The 20,279-nt window shown below is 35.4% G+C and overlaps 1 protein-coding gene across 2 annotated transcripts; it reads left to right on the forward strand.

Annotated features, from left to right (window-relative positions):
* Positions 1–587: 587 nt before the first annotated feature.
* Positions 588–19,431, forward strand: LOC139811614 (uncharacterized). Of its 2 annotated transcripts, XM_071775920.1 has the most exons (7): positions 588–904; positions 4,294–8,444; positions 12,511–12,612; positions 13,355–13,491; positions 17,206–17,700; positions 17,804–18,058; positions 18,142–19,431. In XM_071775920.1, exons 1-7 carry the CDS (start codon positions 822–824, stop codon positions 18,346–18,348), a joined length of 5,430 nt encoding a protein of 1,809 aa, XP_071632021.1. In that variant the 5' UTR covers positions 588–821; the 3' UTR covers positions 18,349–19,431. The 2 variants fall into 2 exon arrangements, with proteins under 2 accessions (XP_071632021.1, XP_071632022.1); XM_071775921.1 differs by lacking the exon at positions 12,511–12,612.
* Positions 19,432–20,279: the final 848 nt, after the last annotated feature.

Genomic DNA, 20,279 nt, shown 5'->3' on the forward strand with positions numbered 1-20,279 from the left:
GGAAAAAGACTTTCTTGGAAAATGATTAGAAACAAATAATACTGTTTTGAATAGTTAAAACAGATAATAAAGTTTCTCATATGACATTTTTTTTGAAGTAGCACCACTGTTTTGTTTTTCTTAAAAAAGTAGTGCTTTCAAACTTTGAACGGTAGTTATTTTCTCTTTAAAATTGTAAGTTTAGTCAAAACTTTTTTCCGTTATATTTGAGGATTTCAATACTTTTCTCTTGAATAAATGTAATTCCTGTACTTGACGTAATTGATTACATGTACAAATAAATAAAACGTAATTAAAACTCGTTCCTAACAATTCACAATCAATTTCTTCGTTTCTTTCGTTCGTGCGCACGTTATCTTCCCTTAATAAAAATCCCTAATGATCTCGTTAACATGAATGAGTATTATTAAACGTAACGACGCTGAAGAGGATGCGGATAGCTTATTGTTCCGCATTCCTCTCGCCGTTGCAACTACCAGCCATAATAGCCGGCCGTGTGCGAGCGGGTTATTAGAGTCGGGTAGTATAGTTAGGTGCTTGGAAGCCTCATATACTAGAATTCTATTATTACACCGGGTCGCCGGCTTAAACTCAGTTGGTCTTGGCTCTCTGAACCGTGAGAACGGCTTCGCTTTTCGCACACCTGAGAGCCGGAGCTGCCGCGTTTATCCGCCGTTTAACTGCTGCTAAGAGCACAACGCAGTTTGGTTCAGTCGTCCCCTCGACCAACGCGCCGATCGTTCCTCACGAGCTCAATCGTTCGTTACTGTCGTCGAACTATTGTCATTTGGTGTAAACAGAGAATAAAGGTGTAAAAGAAAATGCCGTACTATAACGATGTCCCATACTATTACGGTGCAGGAGCATACGCTAATCACAGCTCGCTAATGACAGGCACGGCACGGTAAGAATAGAGCAATTTTAATCCAATGCAAACCAAAAACATCATCGTTTGTATCCGATATTTATTTTAGCAAGGAAGTTGAAGTTTCTTTCGTATCTTATTCCCATTAGGATAAAATTTGTTCTTTTTTTTTGGACGGACATTTAACGGTGGAAATCTTTCTCAAGGACGTTTGACGGTGGAAATCTTTCTCAAGGTCGCCAAGGTGTACATGTTGCGTTTAAAACTCTAAAATGTTTTGAGAAAATCAGTTAAATAGACAATAATTGTCTGTAGATTAAAAATTCAAATCGTGACCAATAAAAAAAACTTGAGAGTCGATATTGATTATTATCGGTATTGACTTTAATTTAAATTTTTAGTTTTCAAAAAAGTTGTTAAAAATATATCATACATTGTTGTAAAATACATAACGCGAGCGGACAGCGCGTTATAATTGGTGAAAATTTCTTGTCTTTTATTCTTGGCGAGGCAAACGCATCCGCGACTTTTACGATTTGCTAGATCATTTATCATTGCGTGATAGCAATAACGATGAATTTGGGAATTAATTATAAACTAATCTGATTGTGACATCATAGGAAATAACGAATGTTAAATTTATAATCGACAAGTTTAGTGATAAACCTATATAAATCGCGCATATATCCGTTTGTTGTAAAATATTGGAAATATCTATATTTTAAATATTTCCGAATTGGATTCCATTCAATTGTTATCAGGTGTCAGAGATATATTTTAAAAATGTGTCTATATTAAGTAAAACAATATTTGTGTGCTCCATTTTTTAAAACAATTTTACATGAGAGTAGAGAGAAGAAAATATAACTGCATTTCCATCAAAATATGTCGTTTTTATTTGTATTTCAGTATCTTGAAAATAATACATCTTCGCAGCAACATTTTTCTTTTTTGTGTGAGTACTATCTTAAAAAAATGGGATATATATATATTTTTTTTTTTAATTTTTTAGTCTGCCATACGTGATAAGAATAAAGACAATAAAATATATACAGATAAAATAAATATCTTTTTTCAATTTCATACAATTGAAAGAATTTTCCAGGCGTGATTATAAAATAGTATCCATTTACGCGTCGATCGATCAAATGTCTTCATCAAACTGGCCACGTTTACTTTCCACATGTGTGTCTAACAAGTGTTCGTGAAATGTTTCCGTTCTGCAACGTAACAAGGAGCAAAAATAAGCATTTGGCAATGAAATAATAGCTGATGTAATAGCCGATCGAAGGGCTTGTCAATTAATACGAACATATCGCAATGCATATCCCATGATGTTACCAGATGAGACGTGTTTAGGATTTTGTTATATTCTATGTTCTATATGCTACATTGCTTACGTAAGATTTGTTTTGTGCTCTTAAAATACAGGTAAAGTAAAATTGTCTTGTAAAATTGTGCAACAAACACACGTATTTTTTATGCTGATAACTGTTAACAAAAAAAATGCACAAGGGCAAAGGCAATCTAGGCCAGTCATATTAGACTAATTTAGGGGGTTAACCTTCCAATTAATCTTCCCAAGTTTCAACTACCATGAATCGCTTTAATTTGAGGTGCTATAAGTGGGTTTTATTTTGCTTCACAAAATTAACGGGGAATAAAAAGTTATTAACAATATTATCAACAAAAAACGCGATTTTTTGATTTTTTCTCAAATATCTCGAAAACTAAGCAAGATAGGGTAACTAACTATACGTACCTTTTTTGTAGAGCGTAAAATTATCTACAATTATGATCTAAACAACATTGATCGTCAAGTCAGTCGTTTAGCTTGCACGCGTCGTCAAACTCCGAGACTCGGATCCCGAAAATTCTCAATTTCGTCGTTTTTTTTATGTTGCACCGGTGATTTTTTCCGTTATTTCCGGGAAGATTAATTAGAAGGTTTGATGTCCAATATGACTGGCCTAATCGTTTATCGTAGTCTTTTAAGTGCTGAATACGTCTTGGTATCAAATTGCTCTATTACATCTCAATTTTGAGAAATTTGTAATTAAAGTTGCAAAAAAAGTTATTTTTTAGTATTTTGGTATATTATAATGCCAATAATTATATGATATTTTGGCATATTTTAATGCCATATATTATATGATATGTGACGTGTTGGACAAATTCTTTTATAATTAAAATTAGATATGTTATTAATACTCTCAGCCCTTAAAAGGAATTTGTCGTGTCGATTATGATTAAAAAATATTTATAATTGATATAGGATTTATTGCGTCAGTTGTGACTCACAAATGCCATTAACCAAATATTTTTTAATTATATTATTTAAATTTAAGAGTTTCTCCACTGGTCGCTTAACATTAAAAACATTAATCAGATGTCAAAGTTGATAAATTCAAAATGGTCGAATGTTAAAATTGAAGTGTTCGAATTTTTGAAATAATTCATGCATAAGGAGTTTTTATACAATTTAAATTGAATGAAATGATTAAACTGAATTTGTTAATTTTGATATCAGATTAGTATTTAACTGAAAAACCCTTAAGAGTTTGAATAACATAATTAAAAAATGTTTAATGGGTCTTAATGACCTTATAATTTGTGATAGACTTTATATTAATTATGAATATCAAGAGACACGGTAGTGTTGCGCGAGACCGCCTCGTGTATCTTTACGCGAGCGGACAAGTTGCGAGTACCCGAGATTTTGAGATCTCCATAATGACTGAACAGATTGAGTTCTGAGTAGGCTCAATCGATAGCTTGGGTTTGAATTATATAACAAAAGTGTTTTTATTTTTTCTCTACGTACTCTACGAGCGGAGATATTGCGACACAAAGTCCGAATTTGAAAATTTTACATTAATATACGGACTCAAAATGTCACTTTCACACTTTCGACTACAGAGATGGCTCTTGATTTTCGATAAATTCTTTTAACTGTAATCGACACGACAAATCTCTTTTAAGGGCTAAAAGTCCTAATAACATATTTAATTTTAATTGCAAACTTTGTTACATATATATCGTAGTAATAACATGCTAAAATACTTTAAAATAGCCTCTTTTACAATTTTTAACTCGCATTCAAAATTGTGATGTGATAGATCAATTTGGTAAACGGGACTGTATTCAAGAACTACGGAAAACATTTACCATCGTTTTTGTGGTCGAAAAAAGTCATTTTTTTGTTGGACAGTGTAGTAACATTTTCTCATTTGCGATGACGTTAATTTAAGGCTCGAGCTTCTAACGATCGGTTTCATACATGGCTTAATCTAAACGCCTTACTATTTGTGTAAGAAACACGTCGAACGATCCACGAGAAAAATATCCGCCAAAATGGAAGTCAAATTACGTATGCAAATGTAGATTATGGCTACCAATTTCAAATGAGATTATGATGTTTCGCACAGAACGCCTTTTCACACTTCGCTGTCGCGTTTCTCACCGCATCTGTCAACGATTTCGGAATCCCCGCTCAGCCATCTTCATCGTTTCTCGCCGATCTCGGTGAGATCGGCGAGACGAGTGATCGACACAGCGGACATCGATGTCTCGTCACCGAGAATACTTTCGCACAATGGGAACCCTCCTAGAAATCGGCTACGCCGCGATCGGCCGACTATCAAGATCAGATCGCAGGCTCTGAAAGACAATCCGGCATTACGCGAGCACTACGAGAGACATGAGAAGTCGATGGGCGAACTTCTAATGGAAAAATTCCTCATTAAAGACAAGAAGTCTGACGGCGACGGGAGCCAACAGGGAATACGTCTGTATCATCAGATCAATTTAGATCGTTTGGAAGATCCTCAAGAGCGAGAAGCTGTGCAGAAGCGAATCACCCGCAGATTCACGCGGCGCAGGTCTTCCGCCGATTTGCAGCTCGATCCTGAGCAAATACAACGGGAGGCTGCGTACGCGCAAGTGCAGGCGAAGGTCCTGGATAGTCTCGTGGCTGAGGAGCAGGCGCAGATTGAAAACGAGGCGCGTCAAGGTACTTTAGTATTCAGAAAAAGCACGACAGCGAGAGGGCCGATCATCGAGCGCTCCTATTACGCGAACAACGTCGATTCCGACACGATGACTCAGGAGGAAGAGGAAGCGGCCGCGGCAAGGATGAGGAAAGCCATGAAGAAAATGAAAAAGAAAAAACGATTGTCTACCGACAAACTGTCGCCGATTGATAAAATAGATAACAGGCAATCGAGCATCTCTAGCGAAATTTCCACTGATTCGCAGATTAAAGAGGATGATGAGTCAAGACCTCAGATGTACAAGATCGAGGCCTGTAATAGCGCAGGGGATTTTTCGACAATTTGGGTGAATACGAGTTCTGAGAATGACAAGCGCAAATCGACGGTCGAGCAGTTCAAGGAAAAGGTATCTGTTCCCAGGAGATTCGGAACTGGGAATAGGACGGACGTTTCCTCGAACGATACGGACGAAGCGGAAACACAAGTCGTGTTAGCGGTGCGAAAACCTTACGTAAAGGATCCGTCCAGAAATAGCGTGTATTTGACAATGAGAAAGCCTACGGACAAACTTGACGAAAAACTGGACGAAGTCAATAAACTCAATGTGAAAGTCGATGAAGATCAATTGACGAATGGCTTTGTTGACGTCAAAAATAATATTCTTGGAAGCAATGCGTTAAAATGTTTAACAGATAAAGATTCGACGGAGTCGAATTGCAAGATTCAAACGGCAAGTGATATTAATAAGGACATTAAAACGTTAAAGAAAATAGTGTGTAAATCTAAGAAGGTGGAATCCTTGGTAAGGGAAGACATTCATTCCATATCGAATGATGACTCGTGGGATAAACGAGATCCCGTCTCAGCAACAAAGAATGATATGCAAGAAATCGTTATTGGAGACTCAGCGAAGAAAGCCGAGATAGCAGCAAATCCCATACAATCGAACATTTCAGCTTTTGTTTCGACGAACGCATTGAAAAACGACTCACAAATGGAATATCCTCGAGGAATATCTGAAGATATTTTCATCTTGGATACAAAGAATGACGAAAGTCCAAAGGCTCACAATGCGTTCGATGCTACAGAGAAGGTATCTGATCGCCTAGAAGCCGATTCGACTATCAAAACGCCGGAGATTTTTGCCATCGAAAATTCTGTTATTTCCGTTGGAAAGGATAAGCTCGTAGCGAAAGAGAACAGGCCAAAGATCTCGGCGTTGTCGCACGACGAGGACACGATGAAGCGAAGCGTTGTCGAGACCGAAGCTAGCGACAATGTTGGTAAAAACGGAGCCAGCGGTGCGACGCTCACGACAAATAGCGCGACCTGTCGTCTGCCAAAACTGTCTAAAATTAATACGGATAGAAATAATGCCGTAGAAGCGCCAAAGCTTTCGTTACGAGAGACCGCAGAGTATCTGGCGGACTCATCGAAAAGTGATCAGGCCGTCGTTGGGGATACCGCGTTGTCGGAAAAGAAGGTGAACAAAACATCAAACTTGGCGCAAGTTTCCTCTTTCAATGCCTCGAAGAGAACCAGTGGCGTAGACGCGGATAAACCAACTTGTAGAGTCGACGCGATTCGACACGATGACGCAGTCAAGTTGGAAGCGAAAGAAACGACCTTGCCCAAGGAAACAAACGACAAAGTGCGTAGCAATGAATATGAGGAGGCGAAATTAGCGACGGATGTTAAGCCAGCAAAAAATGTCGATCTGACAAAAACATTGAGAGATAACGCGAAAAAGACTGACGGAAATCTCTTAAAAACAATTGATTCATCGAAGACCGAAGCGAAGGTAATCGTCACCGAAGAAACAGCATCAAAAGGAGCAGAACTATTAAAAACTGATACGATTAAAAAAATTAATCGTATTGATGTAGGAAAAGATTTCTCGAGAGATTTACCCAGTCCTAAGAGCAAGGTGCCGAAGCTTAACAGCGCAGATTCAAAGTTTTGCTTCAAAGCGGAGACTCTCTTAAAAAAAGATGCGAACGAAAGCAGTGTGAACTCATCAAAGATTGGAAAGGATTTAGGCGCATTTAAAACAATGAAAATCGAAGATGGCAAATCATTTTTTCGCAACGACGCCAATGACAAAACGACAGTTTTGAAGAAAAGTATTTCTGTTGACTCTTCGAAATTGATGAATGATCGCTTGTTGAATAAAATCCCCAAGGTTTTCCAACAGTCTGTATCTATTGATGAAAAAGCCACGGACAAGGACATATCCGTTAAGAAGACGTCAGAGCCGATAAAATCTTTGAGTAAAGTAACAGAAAAGAAGCCAATGAAGCTCGACGTAAGTTGCGACCTTCAGGACAAAAACGAAGTATTATCGAGGAGTGCCTCTACCGAGTCCATTGATTTTTGGAGCGAGATCAAAGCACCGGGTAGTCCTGAAGTGGCGAGATCGAAGCAACCGAATGGATTTACTTTTCGCGAGGCAACAATTTCTTCTCCAATTTCCAAAGTCGAGGAAAAAATGAACTCGATAAATTCGAAAGTTAATGGAAAGGAAAATGAGATCGACATTAAAATGAGCATCGCGGAGCTCGAAAATTTGACAGTCGGATCCAGTAACGTAGTTGTCGAAGAGGAGAAAGAAAGAAAACTTTCGGAATCTTTAAAAATGAAAGAAGCGGAAATCGCGAAACTTGCGAAAGCGGAAGTCGAGAAAAAGGTGCCGAAAGTACCGCCAAAAAAGAAGAGAAATCTTTCGATAGCAATTGACACTAAGGACACAAACTCGACCGTAAAGAAAGCTTCGTTGAAGCGGAATAATTCCGATACAGCAATTTCCGTGACTACTCCAATCGAAGTTGCCATACCGGTAATAAAGATAGTTGAAGCACCTAAGTTGTCCGAAAAGTCCGACAGTCGGACGGTCGATGAGGAACTCGAGGAACCCAGCACTCCAACAAACGAGCTATCGCCTGATCCCTCTTTAATTAGAAAGATCTCGAGATGGAGTAATCAGGACGATTTGACAAACACTGACGATGTGGAAACTCCGGTCGCGTCAGAGGAGACCAGCGTGGCCGCCAGTCCTAGTATCAGTCCGCAAACCTCCAAGACGAAGCGTGCGATTAAAAAGAAGAAAGCACCGACCAAAAAAACACCATCGGAAAAGAGTGAGCGGGGACCGAAGGAGACTTGTGGCAATGAATTACCAACGACGGCGAGTCAACAGAATACGCTTACTGCCAAACTCGTCCCCGAGAAGCAGCATCTAGCAAAACCTTCGCCGAAAACGTCTCCCAAGTCCAGTCCGAAGAATACACCCTTGCAACGCCCGCTCGACCTTATAAGGATGTTCTACACGACGCCATCCGCATTGCTCACGGCTACGCCGCGAGATCTCTCTAAAGTCAGAAGGGCAAAGATCAAGAGAAGACGGCATCATTCGCGCACACCGTCCATTAGTAGCGACAGCACTGGAAGTACGACGAGCACCGCCACGACGGGGAGTACGGACGAGAATGGCTCGACCCGCGTCGAACCAAACGACGATTCCGAACACAAGAGAATTAATTCGACGAGGAGCAACGATTCTGGATTCGACGGTTCACCGAGAATCTCGAGTACTTACTTTTTGCGATTGCTTGCGCGTCAAAGTTTTGTCGTCGAACACATCCAGCTTCCAAATATATATACATTTTTTTTAAAGAGTCTAATACTTTGACGATGTGTAAGGACCTAAGATTTATGCATTTAAAAATGCCTGATTATGCGTGAAATTTTATTGAAATTATGCAAAATTATGCGGTCTAAAATAAGCTGAATTTTAGTGTGTATGATCTTGTTTCTTAGTATGTACTTTAAATACCATTATTGCTTTGGGACAAACCACTGTCTAGCAGTAGAGATGGAGTTTAATGAGTACACTGAGGGTCGAGGGAAATAAGAAATCAAAATACAGATACAATAATCCATCTATAGAGGCAGTTTATTAAATAAAAAAAATTAAATTTAAGTATGAAATATGCATGGAACAGTTTTCTAACTTGAGTTATAATTGTTATAAAATTTAATTAATGAAATGAAGAACATAAAATAAACTAAAAGTATCTCTTGAGATACAACACAAGCAATACCTAGTAACTGAACTAAAAAAATAAAGGTACAGAAGTGTTGACCAGAATTCACTAGATTCGAATTTGAATGTATGTCGATTAACTGTGATTAAACTACCTCTATCAAGTTAGCCTCCCCCCCCCACCATTGTAAAAAAAATCCGCACCTATTAAAAAATTTAGTGCTATTTATGTGCTAATTTGTTGCTCTAGTCCGGATCTATTTGCTCTAATCCGGCGGGTCTTTTTGTTATTTAAATATTCTATAGACCGTGTCCTACCAGAATATGCAACGTATGATTTTGTTGCTCGTCCCTAACTGCAAATATTTATCTCCGCGTCGACCGTTATCTACGACTTCAATGACTAAAAACTATAAGTAAAAGTTTCTTTTACTTTATAATTTTTAGCCATCGAAGTCGTAGATAACGGTCGACGCGGAGATAAATAATTTGTTTATTTGCAGTTAGAGGCGAGCAACAAAATCATACGTTGCATATTCTGATAGGGCACGGTTCATCTTATCTCATAACATCGGTATTTCCCGCGATTAATTGCGAAACTCTTTTCCCGAAAGTCGAGGACGCAACAACATAATCGCGACAAAATACGTTAATTTTAGGAATTTCCCAAATCATCTTATTAATACGTATTAATGTTATCTTGGAGCAACAAAAAAGCAACAAATTCTGGTGTATTTGTTTTTTTGGATTTGAGCACTCTATATGTGTTTTTAGTGGGGCTAGCTTGACGACAAGCTGCCCTCCCCCCATTTCGATCGCCGTTTCCTGCTAAACGGCTTGAGCAACAAAATCCGGACTAGAGCAACAAATTAGCACATAAATAGCACTACATTTTTTAATAGGTGCGGATTATTTTTGCGATGGAGGGGGGGCTAACTTGATAGAGGTGATTAAACTCGTGAAATTATGATATGTTATGATGAAAATACGGTGTTTTGGCAACATTATGCGAAATTATGCGGGAAAATGACATTATGCTGCAAAAGGTCTCAATTATGCGTTATTGTGCGCATAAATAATCGGGTTCTACTGGTGTCTCAACACTTAGAATAGTGAAAAGAGTTTGTTTCAATAGGTTTTTACAAATTATGCGATTATGCGCGATGCATAAATCTTAGGTCCTTAACGATGTGACATGAGGGTGCTTTTTGAAATATAGTTCGAAACACCGGAAATGATAAAAACTGAATCAAAACTAAACGTTGGTTAATCATTTTCGAGTTACCGAAAAGAGATAGAGTGGGACGTAAACATTTGGAAGTGGGATGCAGATCAAAATTTGCTTAATTAATTAATATTCTCATTAATTCAATATACATTATGCATAGTTAACAACTTAATAACTCACGGAAAAATAATCTCGGTCAAATATTGCTCCGTTTTGGACCACGAGATTTATTATAATTTTCATGACTCTGAACAAATATCTCCATTGTCACAACCACAGAAAATCAAAGGATAAAAAAATGTGAAGCTCTGAAGTCTATAGCAAATTCGATTGCATGCACTCAGTGCGCACTGGTGCACATTAAAATTGTCACAAATAAACGTGTATATATAAAGTTTATGTTTAATATAAACGGATTAAATCACGAAATCTTCAATACTCTTTATTGTGCTATTTGGTAAAATATATATTAGGCATTTTATCAGTCGAGATATTTGCATTTTACTTTAAAGATTAGAAGTTAAATCAGTGTATAACGGCTTTAATATGCACCAGTGTGCACTGAGTGCATCCAATCGGATTCTATAGAATCTGACAATGAGTGTCTGCCATATTCTTTTCAGATAACCTGATGCCTTTTTTTATTTGTAATGGGTATACATGCGCGCGTATTTGTGAATATTGAGTTCCGTGCGCGCTCGCGTATGTATGAAGTGTATGGACATTTGTTCAAAATCATAAAAACTACCACATATCTCAGAATGGATTTGATTTTGATTTCAATTTGACCGAGGTCTCTTTTTCATAAGAAACATGTGGGATTTTTTAATATTGAATTTATAATATAATGATAAATATGTATTTCTACATAAAAGTCTCATATTATATATATATATATATATATATATATATATATATAAAATAATGATCATAATTAGAGAACTATAAGCATAAATCGGACATTAAAACGCTCTAGGATTTTTTGCATTTTTCTTTAGTGTGGAACTACACGTGAAAGCAATTGTTAAGTTGCATCGCCAAAGTTGCTGCTTAAAAAAATCATTTATTATGCCATTTTTATCTATTTATCGTAAAAAAATTTTTTTTTCTGCTTTAGCAAAATATTAAAAGAATATGTGGAAAATGCTAATACTAATTCATACTAATGTGATGATATTAATTTAGAATATTAATTTAGTTTACGTTATGTTTGAATTCTTCAAGTATTTGTTAACAATCCTCGCATTTCCTGGCAATAATTTTGTATGTAGGCGTATGTGTTACGGAATTAGACAGAACCTAGCTGAGTTGTAGTTATTAGTCTCGTCGCAGAGATATTTGCACAAGTGTCCCCGCATGGATAGCATTTTAATTCCTGTTAGTAATATTAACATTTGCCCGCATTTCAACGACTACATGTGCGGAATTACTTTCACGTATGTATATTGATTTTTAAATTGACGAATTATACGCAATGGACATAAAAACTACATCTTGTAAAAGAGGAATTTTGTCGAAGATGCTTGTCGAAAATATTTGTACCAAAACTTATGCACTATATATAGGTGTATTGTAAACCCAGAGGATTGAGTTGAGGTCTTTTGGTTCAACACGCCGGAACATTTTCAAGCTCGTGAAAACTCGTTCTTTACGTCATTCCTTCGCGGCGAGTTTTGTTTTAACTTTAACAGTATCACGTGTTGACGTTCGGGAAATGGTGGAAGCGATAGGTGCGATAGTCAGCGCGACGCCCGCGCACACTATTAGTGCTATTAAAATGACGTAAGGTCGTTGCCGTAATGTCAATGACATTTATATCTAACTATGTAGGAGGGCGTTACAATATATGGGGTATTTTTAAGATGTTTGGTCAAACTTTGTCAGCGTATTTTAGATATCTTGTACCGACAAGAGTAACAGTTATTATATACCAAGGTAAATCGCAAGTGCATTCTTTCTGTGCTAAAAAAGGGAATTAAAAGTTATTTTTACAAAAAATGTAATATTCAAATAAGTCATTTATTAATATTATTGTACAATATATAATTTAAATAGTGCAATTTATTGACTGTCGTATTAAAATATAAATATATAAATATATTTGTGTTAGATTTCATGTAAAACTTGATTTTTTCATTAAACATTTTTGTAAGTATTGCCGCCATTCTGCTTCCACCACTGATGGTATCATATAAGAGTTACAATGATATGATATATATTAGACTATTATATTCTAATGGCACGTAGTATATATATAGTAAAAATCAAATCTTTTGTTTACGCCAGTTCAAGATCAAATAATAAAAATATTGCGTTTAATATTTAGCGAATTATAAGCATAAATATCTTTTGATTAGTTTTCGATAAAACTAAATTCCTGTAGATTGTGACATGGCTTGCCACAAGAAATGCGAAAAACTGACAGGAAATCTATGTGGATTGAATCAGAAGCTAGTCGCCGAAGCATTGCAAGCTCTGAAGAGAAGTGAGTAACGATCTGAATACCTCTCGCGCTGTTAAAATTATTCAACTGCAACATTTCGCAATAAACATATCTCTGTTAAAGTGATACATAATATTTTTCGGATATTCTTTCGTTCTTCGCCTGATTTCATGAAACGGATACGAATTAGGCAGGTAATGCCCGAGTTGTCAAAGTTATTCTTAAAAAAAGTCCCTTGCCAAATTAGTTTGCTGTATGATTAGTTGTTACATGGTAATGGTAAAGAAACGACGTAGTAAATTATCAAATATAATCACAAGTTTTCTTGACGCTCGCAAGAAAAATACTTCGATATTTTATGTAGAGTGTGTGAAAATAATAGATCTAACACTACTTGCGGGTAAGTACAGAGAGCAGTTTCATTAATTATTAAGAAAATCACAAAATAGTAAAGGACGTTTCTATTTGGTTTGATTCTAGCTTCTCACGAGCGGTGTTATACCTATTATCAGATACTCTGTATATGCAAATTATATAACACATACATACACAACAGGCGCGCGCAGATCGTTCATGATATGTTCATCCATATTCTCACATTCGTTGAAACTGAATCGAGAAACTGAAATCAAATTATTCCTGTCTGTCCAGCAAGTTGCATGAAACGAAGAAAAAAATATATGCTTATATTTTAACAAACATATTCTAACGACACGTGTTTAATATTTACTTCTGTGTATATCAGTTATAAGGATAGTTGATTCACTGATTATTATTTATTTAGCACCTTCACAATCATCGGATAATCAGAGTCGGAATTCGGATTCCTCGGATCATTTTCCGAGTGGTCGGATAACGCCGCCGGCGACGAATCTGCCCAGATTCAAGAAATACACCGTGACCGATTTTAATTTTCTCAAAGTAAGTACAAGTCGAAAATCCTGTCAATACTTCCCTTAAAAAGAAAGATGAAACACGTCTGTAATTCCATATTATTATTGTAGATAAAATCTACACGTGCCACTCAAATGCGAATGTTTGACTTTATTAATTATACATATACTTTTTGTGCATTGGTGTAACTTTTTGTTTGTCGCGATGCGCGTCATGCGCATCTATTCAGCCAGTTCCAAAAATTAACCGACTATTCCTAGACTACATTATGTACTTTGTGTGCATATAATCGTGTGCGCCTATCTCGTACCTATTCGCATATACCTCACAAAGGAGATGCCACGATTAAAGCAATTTCGCATTCCAGTAATAATTGCCATTACGCTTCGAATATTTAGATCGACTTTGCTAAAACTAGCAAATAAATGAGAATGACAAAAAAATTTGTTATATCTTATAGAGCTTCACCCGACGTATTAAAGTAACATCTTTTGCAAATTTTAATTTAACGATCGTTAAGAATTTCTTTCTAGCATGTAAGAAAAAGACGAGAAAAGAGGATAGAGTAAAGAAAAAGGAACCAAAACTGAGAAGGAAAGGATAAAGGAAAGAACTAGGAAGAGAAAGAGAGGGAGAAGAAGACAAGAGAAGAAAAAGGGAAGGAAGGTGGGAGGGAGAAAGGGGAAAGGAAAAAGAAGTTGTGAGAAGGGGTACAGATATGGAAGGACAGGGATAAGAGAAGGAAAGAGATGAAGGGAGGAAGGTAGAGGAGCAGGAGAAGAAAGAGGGAGAGGTGGGAAGAGAACGGGTGAGGGAGAGAAGAAGGAAGGAGGGGGAAGAAGAGGGAAAGGAGACAGAGGGCGGGAGGGAGGAAAGGAGAGTGAGAGAAGGAGAGGGAAGAGGGAGAGAAAGGGAGATAGATAGGGGAGGGGCTTCACTCGGCAATTCTTTGCATGCAATACACTATACATTAATAAAAGAAAATAGTGTTTATTCTGTTTCTACATGTTGAACTTGGCATATCTTCAGAGAAACATTCCCACAATATATTCTTGTGAAAATTTTATTCATCTTGTACGTACGAAAACCTTTGTCGACAAGAGCAACAATTATTTTTATTAATTTCTGAAAAATTCTGAAAATTCTGAATTATACGAAAGATAAATTCGCGTAAACTTTTGGTTAATATATTAATGATTATCTCTAAACACTCATTTCGCATTCACGAACATTCGGAGTAATTGATATCAATTCCGTAAGTATTTATTTGATCCTTATTAGCGAACATAGATCCGAAAGATTCGCCGAGTGCAGCTTGGCTTGAAATTGGACTAGAATTAATCTGAATCACGTGTATTTACATCACGTGAACCGGTTGACTCACGCGGTGCTTTCCACGAGGAAATCTTCCAGCGGATGAGAGGACCAATGTCCAATTTCCATGTTTACTATCGATGAACGAGCGTAATGGCCAAGGAATATATTTCGCCTTGCTTTCACGGAGAAACGGCCGTGCATTATCAAGGATTTATTTGCGCGCGAGGATACTTGAAGCAGAATTTGTACGGAATAGCTATGTAAATATAGATTACCAGAATTAGCACATGCGCAACGCATTATTTTTAACGTCCAGATGCGCGTGACGAGACTTACCGCTCGGTTTATAAACTTGGAGCATTCATCTAAATTCAATTACATGTTATTTTAAATCTAATCGAGCACGCGTAATAGTGACAATGTAGTTTTAAGATTTCTATTTCGTTGCAACTATTTATATTTTATATTGAATTATGACGTCACACAAGTTAAAAGAAATTATGTAAAACCAACGTTTTGCATCACATGAAGAATGAATTAATTTCTTTCCACGCTGCAATGCATATTTCACAATATAAATTGATAAAATGTATTAAAGATTCTTCTTGCATTTTATAGGTAGATTAATGAACAGTTAATTAAATCTTGATGAATTATCAATAAAGCTTTTTTTTGTTGGAAATATGTATATGATACATGCTCTCTCATTGAATTGTGTGTATTTATAATTAATACAATGAAAATATATTTTTATCAATATGTTTTATCAATTTATATCGAACAAAAATGGTAATAATGTAAAAAATGATGACATATGAAAAGAATTAACTTATTTTGAGATATTATTTTTATATTATAAAATAACTTATTTCGATATTATAAGCAAAAATCGATTAATCAACTATATGAGAAAAAAAGATGATTCGAACATGTTGAGAGAAAAGAAAGATAAATAATTTTGCTTTATGATATTATAATAATAATTATAATATATATATTGATACAGATTATATATATTATATATATAATCAGTGTTTGCCAGTATCTAAATAAAATTATTTAGATAATCATCCAGAGATATTAAAAAAATGGGATTATCTTTATCTTATCTATATAAAAACAAAGTGTATTCACCTTTATCTTAGATAAAAAATCATGTCATCTTATCTAAAAATTATCTAAGATGGTAGGATTTTCATTCTTCCTGCTATTTCTTTATCGCCGTTTAAATTAAATTGGATTCCAAAACGTTATATGTATAAAGTTGTATAAAGACCTATTTTTGAAAGAAGTAGATTATTTATAATGCAAAAATGTCATTCGAAAACAGATTAACTTCTAGTAGCGGAGAAGAATATTTCTTTCTCAATATTGGAAAAAAGAGGACAATAATCAAACAATTATTAGTGGTAACATCAAAGCACTTTCGTATTTGGAATTTAAGTCGAACACTGTTGGAAAATTTGTGTTAAATATAACATAAATCGCATGTCCACTCAAATTTTTGTATTAATTAATTTAACATAATAATATGGATGTGTTAAATAGTAACACCGATACTATGTTAAAATATTTCAACAGAAAAGAAATGTAATTCTGATCGTAATTTTGAGGTTAATTATGTGTACAATTAACATAACTTTTATGTTGAAGTTAAGATTGTAAGATAAAATCAACACACTTTTTCTGTAAATTTTAACACATTTAATAAATACGTTCAAATTGTGTTACTTTAACATATTCTTTAAATAAATTATTTTAATAATTTTACATTTTAAATTTGTTAAGTTCAATTAACATAGCAGGCATATGTTAAATTTACACATGTATGTGTTGATTATTTTACACAAAAATTTTAATAAGGACCTTTTTTCACAAACCTACAAAAATTTTCCAACAGTGAAGTAATCCAATCTCTTTTGAATTTTCCAAATGTAAAAAATATTTTTCAAATATAATACATCCCTGCCATGCATCGTCGATGACAGTAGAACGTCTTCAGCACAGTAAATAAGTGTACCCCTTTGAAACCGTTTATCAGACAAAACATACAAAAAATTTTAATTTTGGGAAATAAAAATTTGAAAAATTTTTTTTATAATTTTTTATGAATAGTCTCATAAACACAAAATTATCTAGAAAATTTTCTACATAAATCGCAATAATTATTTTATCTTTCATCTAGATTAATTAAAAGCAAAATCATCTTTATCTCATCTAAGATGAATTTACGGATTTTCATCTTATCTTTATCTTACAATTGATGATACAATTTGATGATTTTAAAATCATCTAAGGCAAATACTGATTATAATAAATAATTTTGCTTTATAATTACGCAACCACCAAGCAAGAAATATTAGTTATTTCCGTTAAACGTTTATAAACTGGAATACTATTTTGAATTCTCATTCCGTTCCGCAGGTCTTGGGTAAAGGCAGCTTCGGTAAGGTGTTGCTGGCAGAGTTGCGCGGCACGGAATCCGTGTACGCGGTGAAATGTTTGAAGAAAGACGTCGTGCTCGAGGACGACGATGTCGAGTGCACGTTGATCGAGCGAAAGGTCCTCACGCTGGCGACGAGGCATCCCTATCTCTGTCATCTGTTTTGCACTTTCCAAACCGACTCGCATCTCTTCTTTGTTATGGAATACCTGAACGGGGGTGATCTAATGTTTCACATACAGAAGTCCGGCCGATTCCCCGAGGTGCGCGCGCGTTTTTACGCCGCCGAGATTTGGTCCGGATTGAACTTTTTGCACAAGAAGGGTATCGTTTACCGAGACCTCAAACTTGACAACGTGCTACTCGACTTTGACGGCCACATTAGAATCGCGGACTTCGGCATGTGTAAACTTCAGATCTTCCTGGATAGAACAGCTGATACGTTCTGTGGCACGCCAGATTACATGGCGCCAGAGGTATCATTCTCTTCAAATATAATTTATTTCTCTATTTTTCCTCTGTTTATATTTATTATTAATTATTTAATGGACAAAATCATTTAATAACTCCTGTTTGCAGATAATAAAAGGACTCAAGTACAATCAAGCTGTGGATTGGTGGTCGTATGGCGTTCTACTGTACGAGATGTTGACTGGTCAATCGCCGTTTTCTGGATGCGATGAGGATGAACTGTTTTGGAGCATTTGCAACGAACGGCCATTCATACCTCGGTATCTGAGTCAAGAGGCTACCGATATACTCATCTGTTTGTTGGAGAAGGATTCTGGAAAGCGGCTACCTGCTCACGAAATCGCTGTACATGCTTTTTTTCAGGTACAATTTGTTACGATTTTTTTAGATGGCAGAGAAATGTATCGTGTGCGATTTAGCAGTCAAATAGCATTCCGATTCCGCAGCATTTGCCCTGGGATCGATTGGAGAAGAGACAATTGGAACCACCGTTTAAGCCCGCGCTCGACCACACTTTGGACACAAAATACTTCGACACGGCATTCACGACCGAACGTCCGAGGCTCACGCCAGTGCCCGAGCAGATCTTGACTTCGATGGATCAAGGTGTTTTCCGCGGATTCTCTTACACAAATCCGAACGCGACAGATTAATTGATATGTGACAATTAAATAAAGAATACGTTAGCGTTTAACAGAACAATATTCGTCGTTTCTAACTTTTTTGTGCCATACAATAATGAAGAAGAGAATGTATCACGTTCTTGTTGGCTTGCATAAAATTAATTTTTGCTTTATATTTTTGGAACGAGCGACGATATTATACAATGTCAACGTAATATGTATAAATAATATATACATATATATATATATATATATATATATATATATATGTTTATTTATCGATAAAAGTCGAAAGACAAAGCAATTACTTATAAATTATAGTTTTTATTTGTACATAATATGTGTGTACGCTAATATGATTAATTATATTAAATACAAGAAAAGTAAATATTTATTTATTACTCTATAAAATATATTTCTTGTGCATGTGATACAAGCAATTATATATGTATATACGTATCCGTAAAATATATTAAACAGTTCATAAGTAATTGTTTTATTTTTGAACTTTTATCGGAATATGTAAATACGATTGGAAACTTAAGTAATAATATACACATATCGCACAATGGCTAGAATTTAATGTAAAATTATATTTCTATCATTAATGTTCCTCAAACTATAGTTATCTGCACCTGGACTATAAACGATAAGTGAGAATACATGGATTTTTATATCATAGACATAGAACGATAGATCGATGGATAATGAGAGCATGCAATTGACAATAATTTATTTAGTTTAACAAATCACTCTTGTAGTCGATCGACGTGCTCGTGGGCATTGATTAATTAAGTGTATGCTCTAGTTTTTTACAAGTTGACAATTCGATAAAATATATTAAAAATATATGTAATGGCAATCAAAAATACTAGAAATTTAATTAGAAATGTGTACTTATTCATTAAGTAACCTTAAGCAACCTATTTCGATAGAGAAATATATGCGAAATAAAATGTTAATTTCTGGAGTAAAACTTATTGTATGTATTCAAAAATAAATACAGGATAATTCCGTGAACGATACGTTGAGACATTTGTATTTACAATTTTGCATTTGTTACCATACACAATACCTAACCATACGCAATATATTATGTTCGATTTAATACAACTGTTATTAATTACTATACCTTTTAAGCCCGCGCTACGCACGGAAGTACATCATACAGTTCAATACCAAAATTTTTCTAATTTTTTGGGGATGGCAACGATGGATTTAATTTTTCATTAATGAGCCGAATTTTACAAAAAAAGCTTTCTAAAAAAAAATTTAAACCCATTGTTGCCCATGCATCCCCGAAAAATTAGAAAAATTTTGGCACCGGTTTGAAGAAAATCGGTTAATGAATGAGTAGTTCGCGGTCAGACAGACAGACATTAGATGCTTATTATAATAAATTATTATTAATTAAATATGATTAATTTATGGATGATTTTTGCATCCTTGATGTATTAGAATAAGTAATGCATAATTGGTTCATATTCTGAAGCTTGCTTTTGCACTTCCTATTCTTTTTACTTTCCAATTTCCGTCATTAAATCTTTTCTTCATTATAATTATATTTTTTTCACATTTTTTCTTTCTTCTTCTCTTCCTTTCTCTCTCTCTCTCTCTCTCTCTCTCTCTCTCTCTCTTATTTTCTTCTTTCTTGCTTTCTCTCTCTTGAATCCTTCCTTCTTTCGCGTGCGCGCACGCGCGCGGTTTGTTTTAGCTTATTATTTCCTAGATCTCGTTAGGTTACACTTGGCTCACCGTACATGCTAACTTTAGATCGTCGAGGAATTGGCAAACTGCATGATTTGTTAGAACATCCATAGCAGAGAAAGTGATGGACTGTCATAAAATCCCTGCGGGACCACTGTGGGTTTTCATATAAACATTGCGTCAGAAAAAAGAAATATAAAAATAACAATATTAATTTATTGTTAGTTTTTAATGGACATTTAAAATAGAGACTA

Source organism: Temnothorax longispinosus, chromosome 4 (assembly GCF_030848805.1).
Source record: "Temnothorax longispinosus isolate EJ_2023e chromosome 4, Tlon_JGU_v1, whole genome shotgun sequence".
Taxonomy (NCBI): domain Eukaryota; kingdom Metazoa; phylum Arthropoda; class Insecta; order Hymenoptera; family Formicidae; genus Temnothorax; species Temnothorax longispinosus.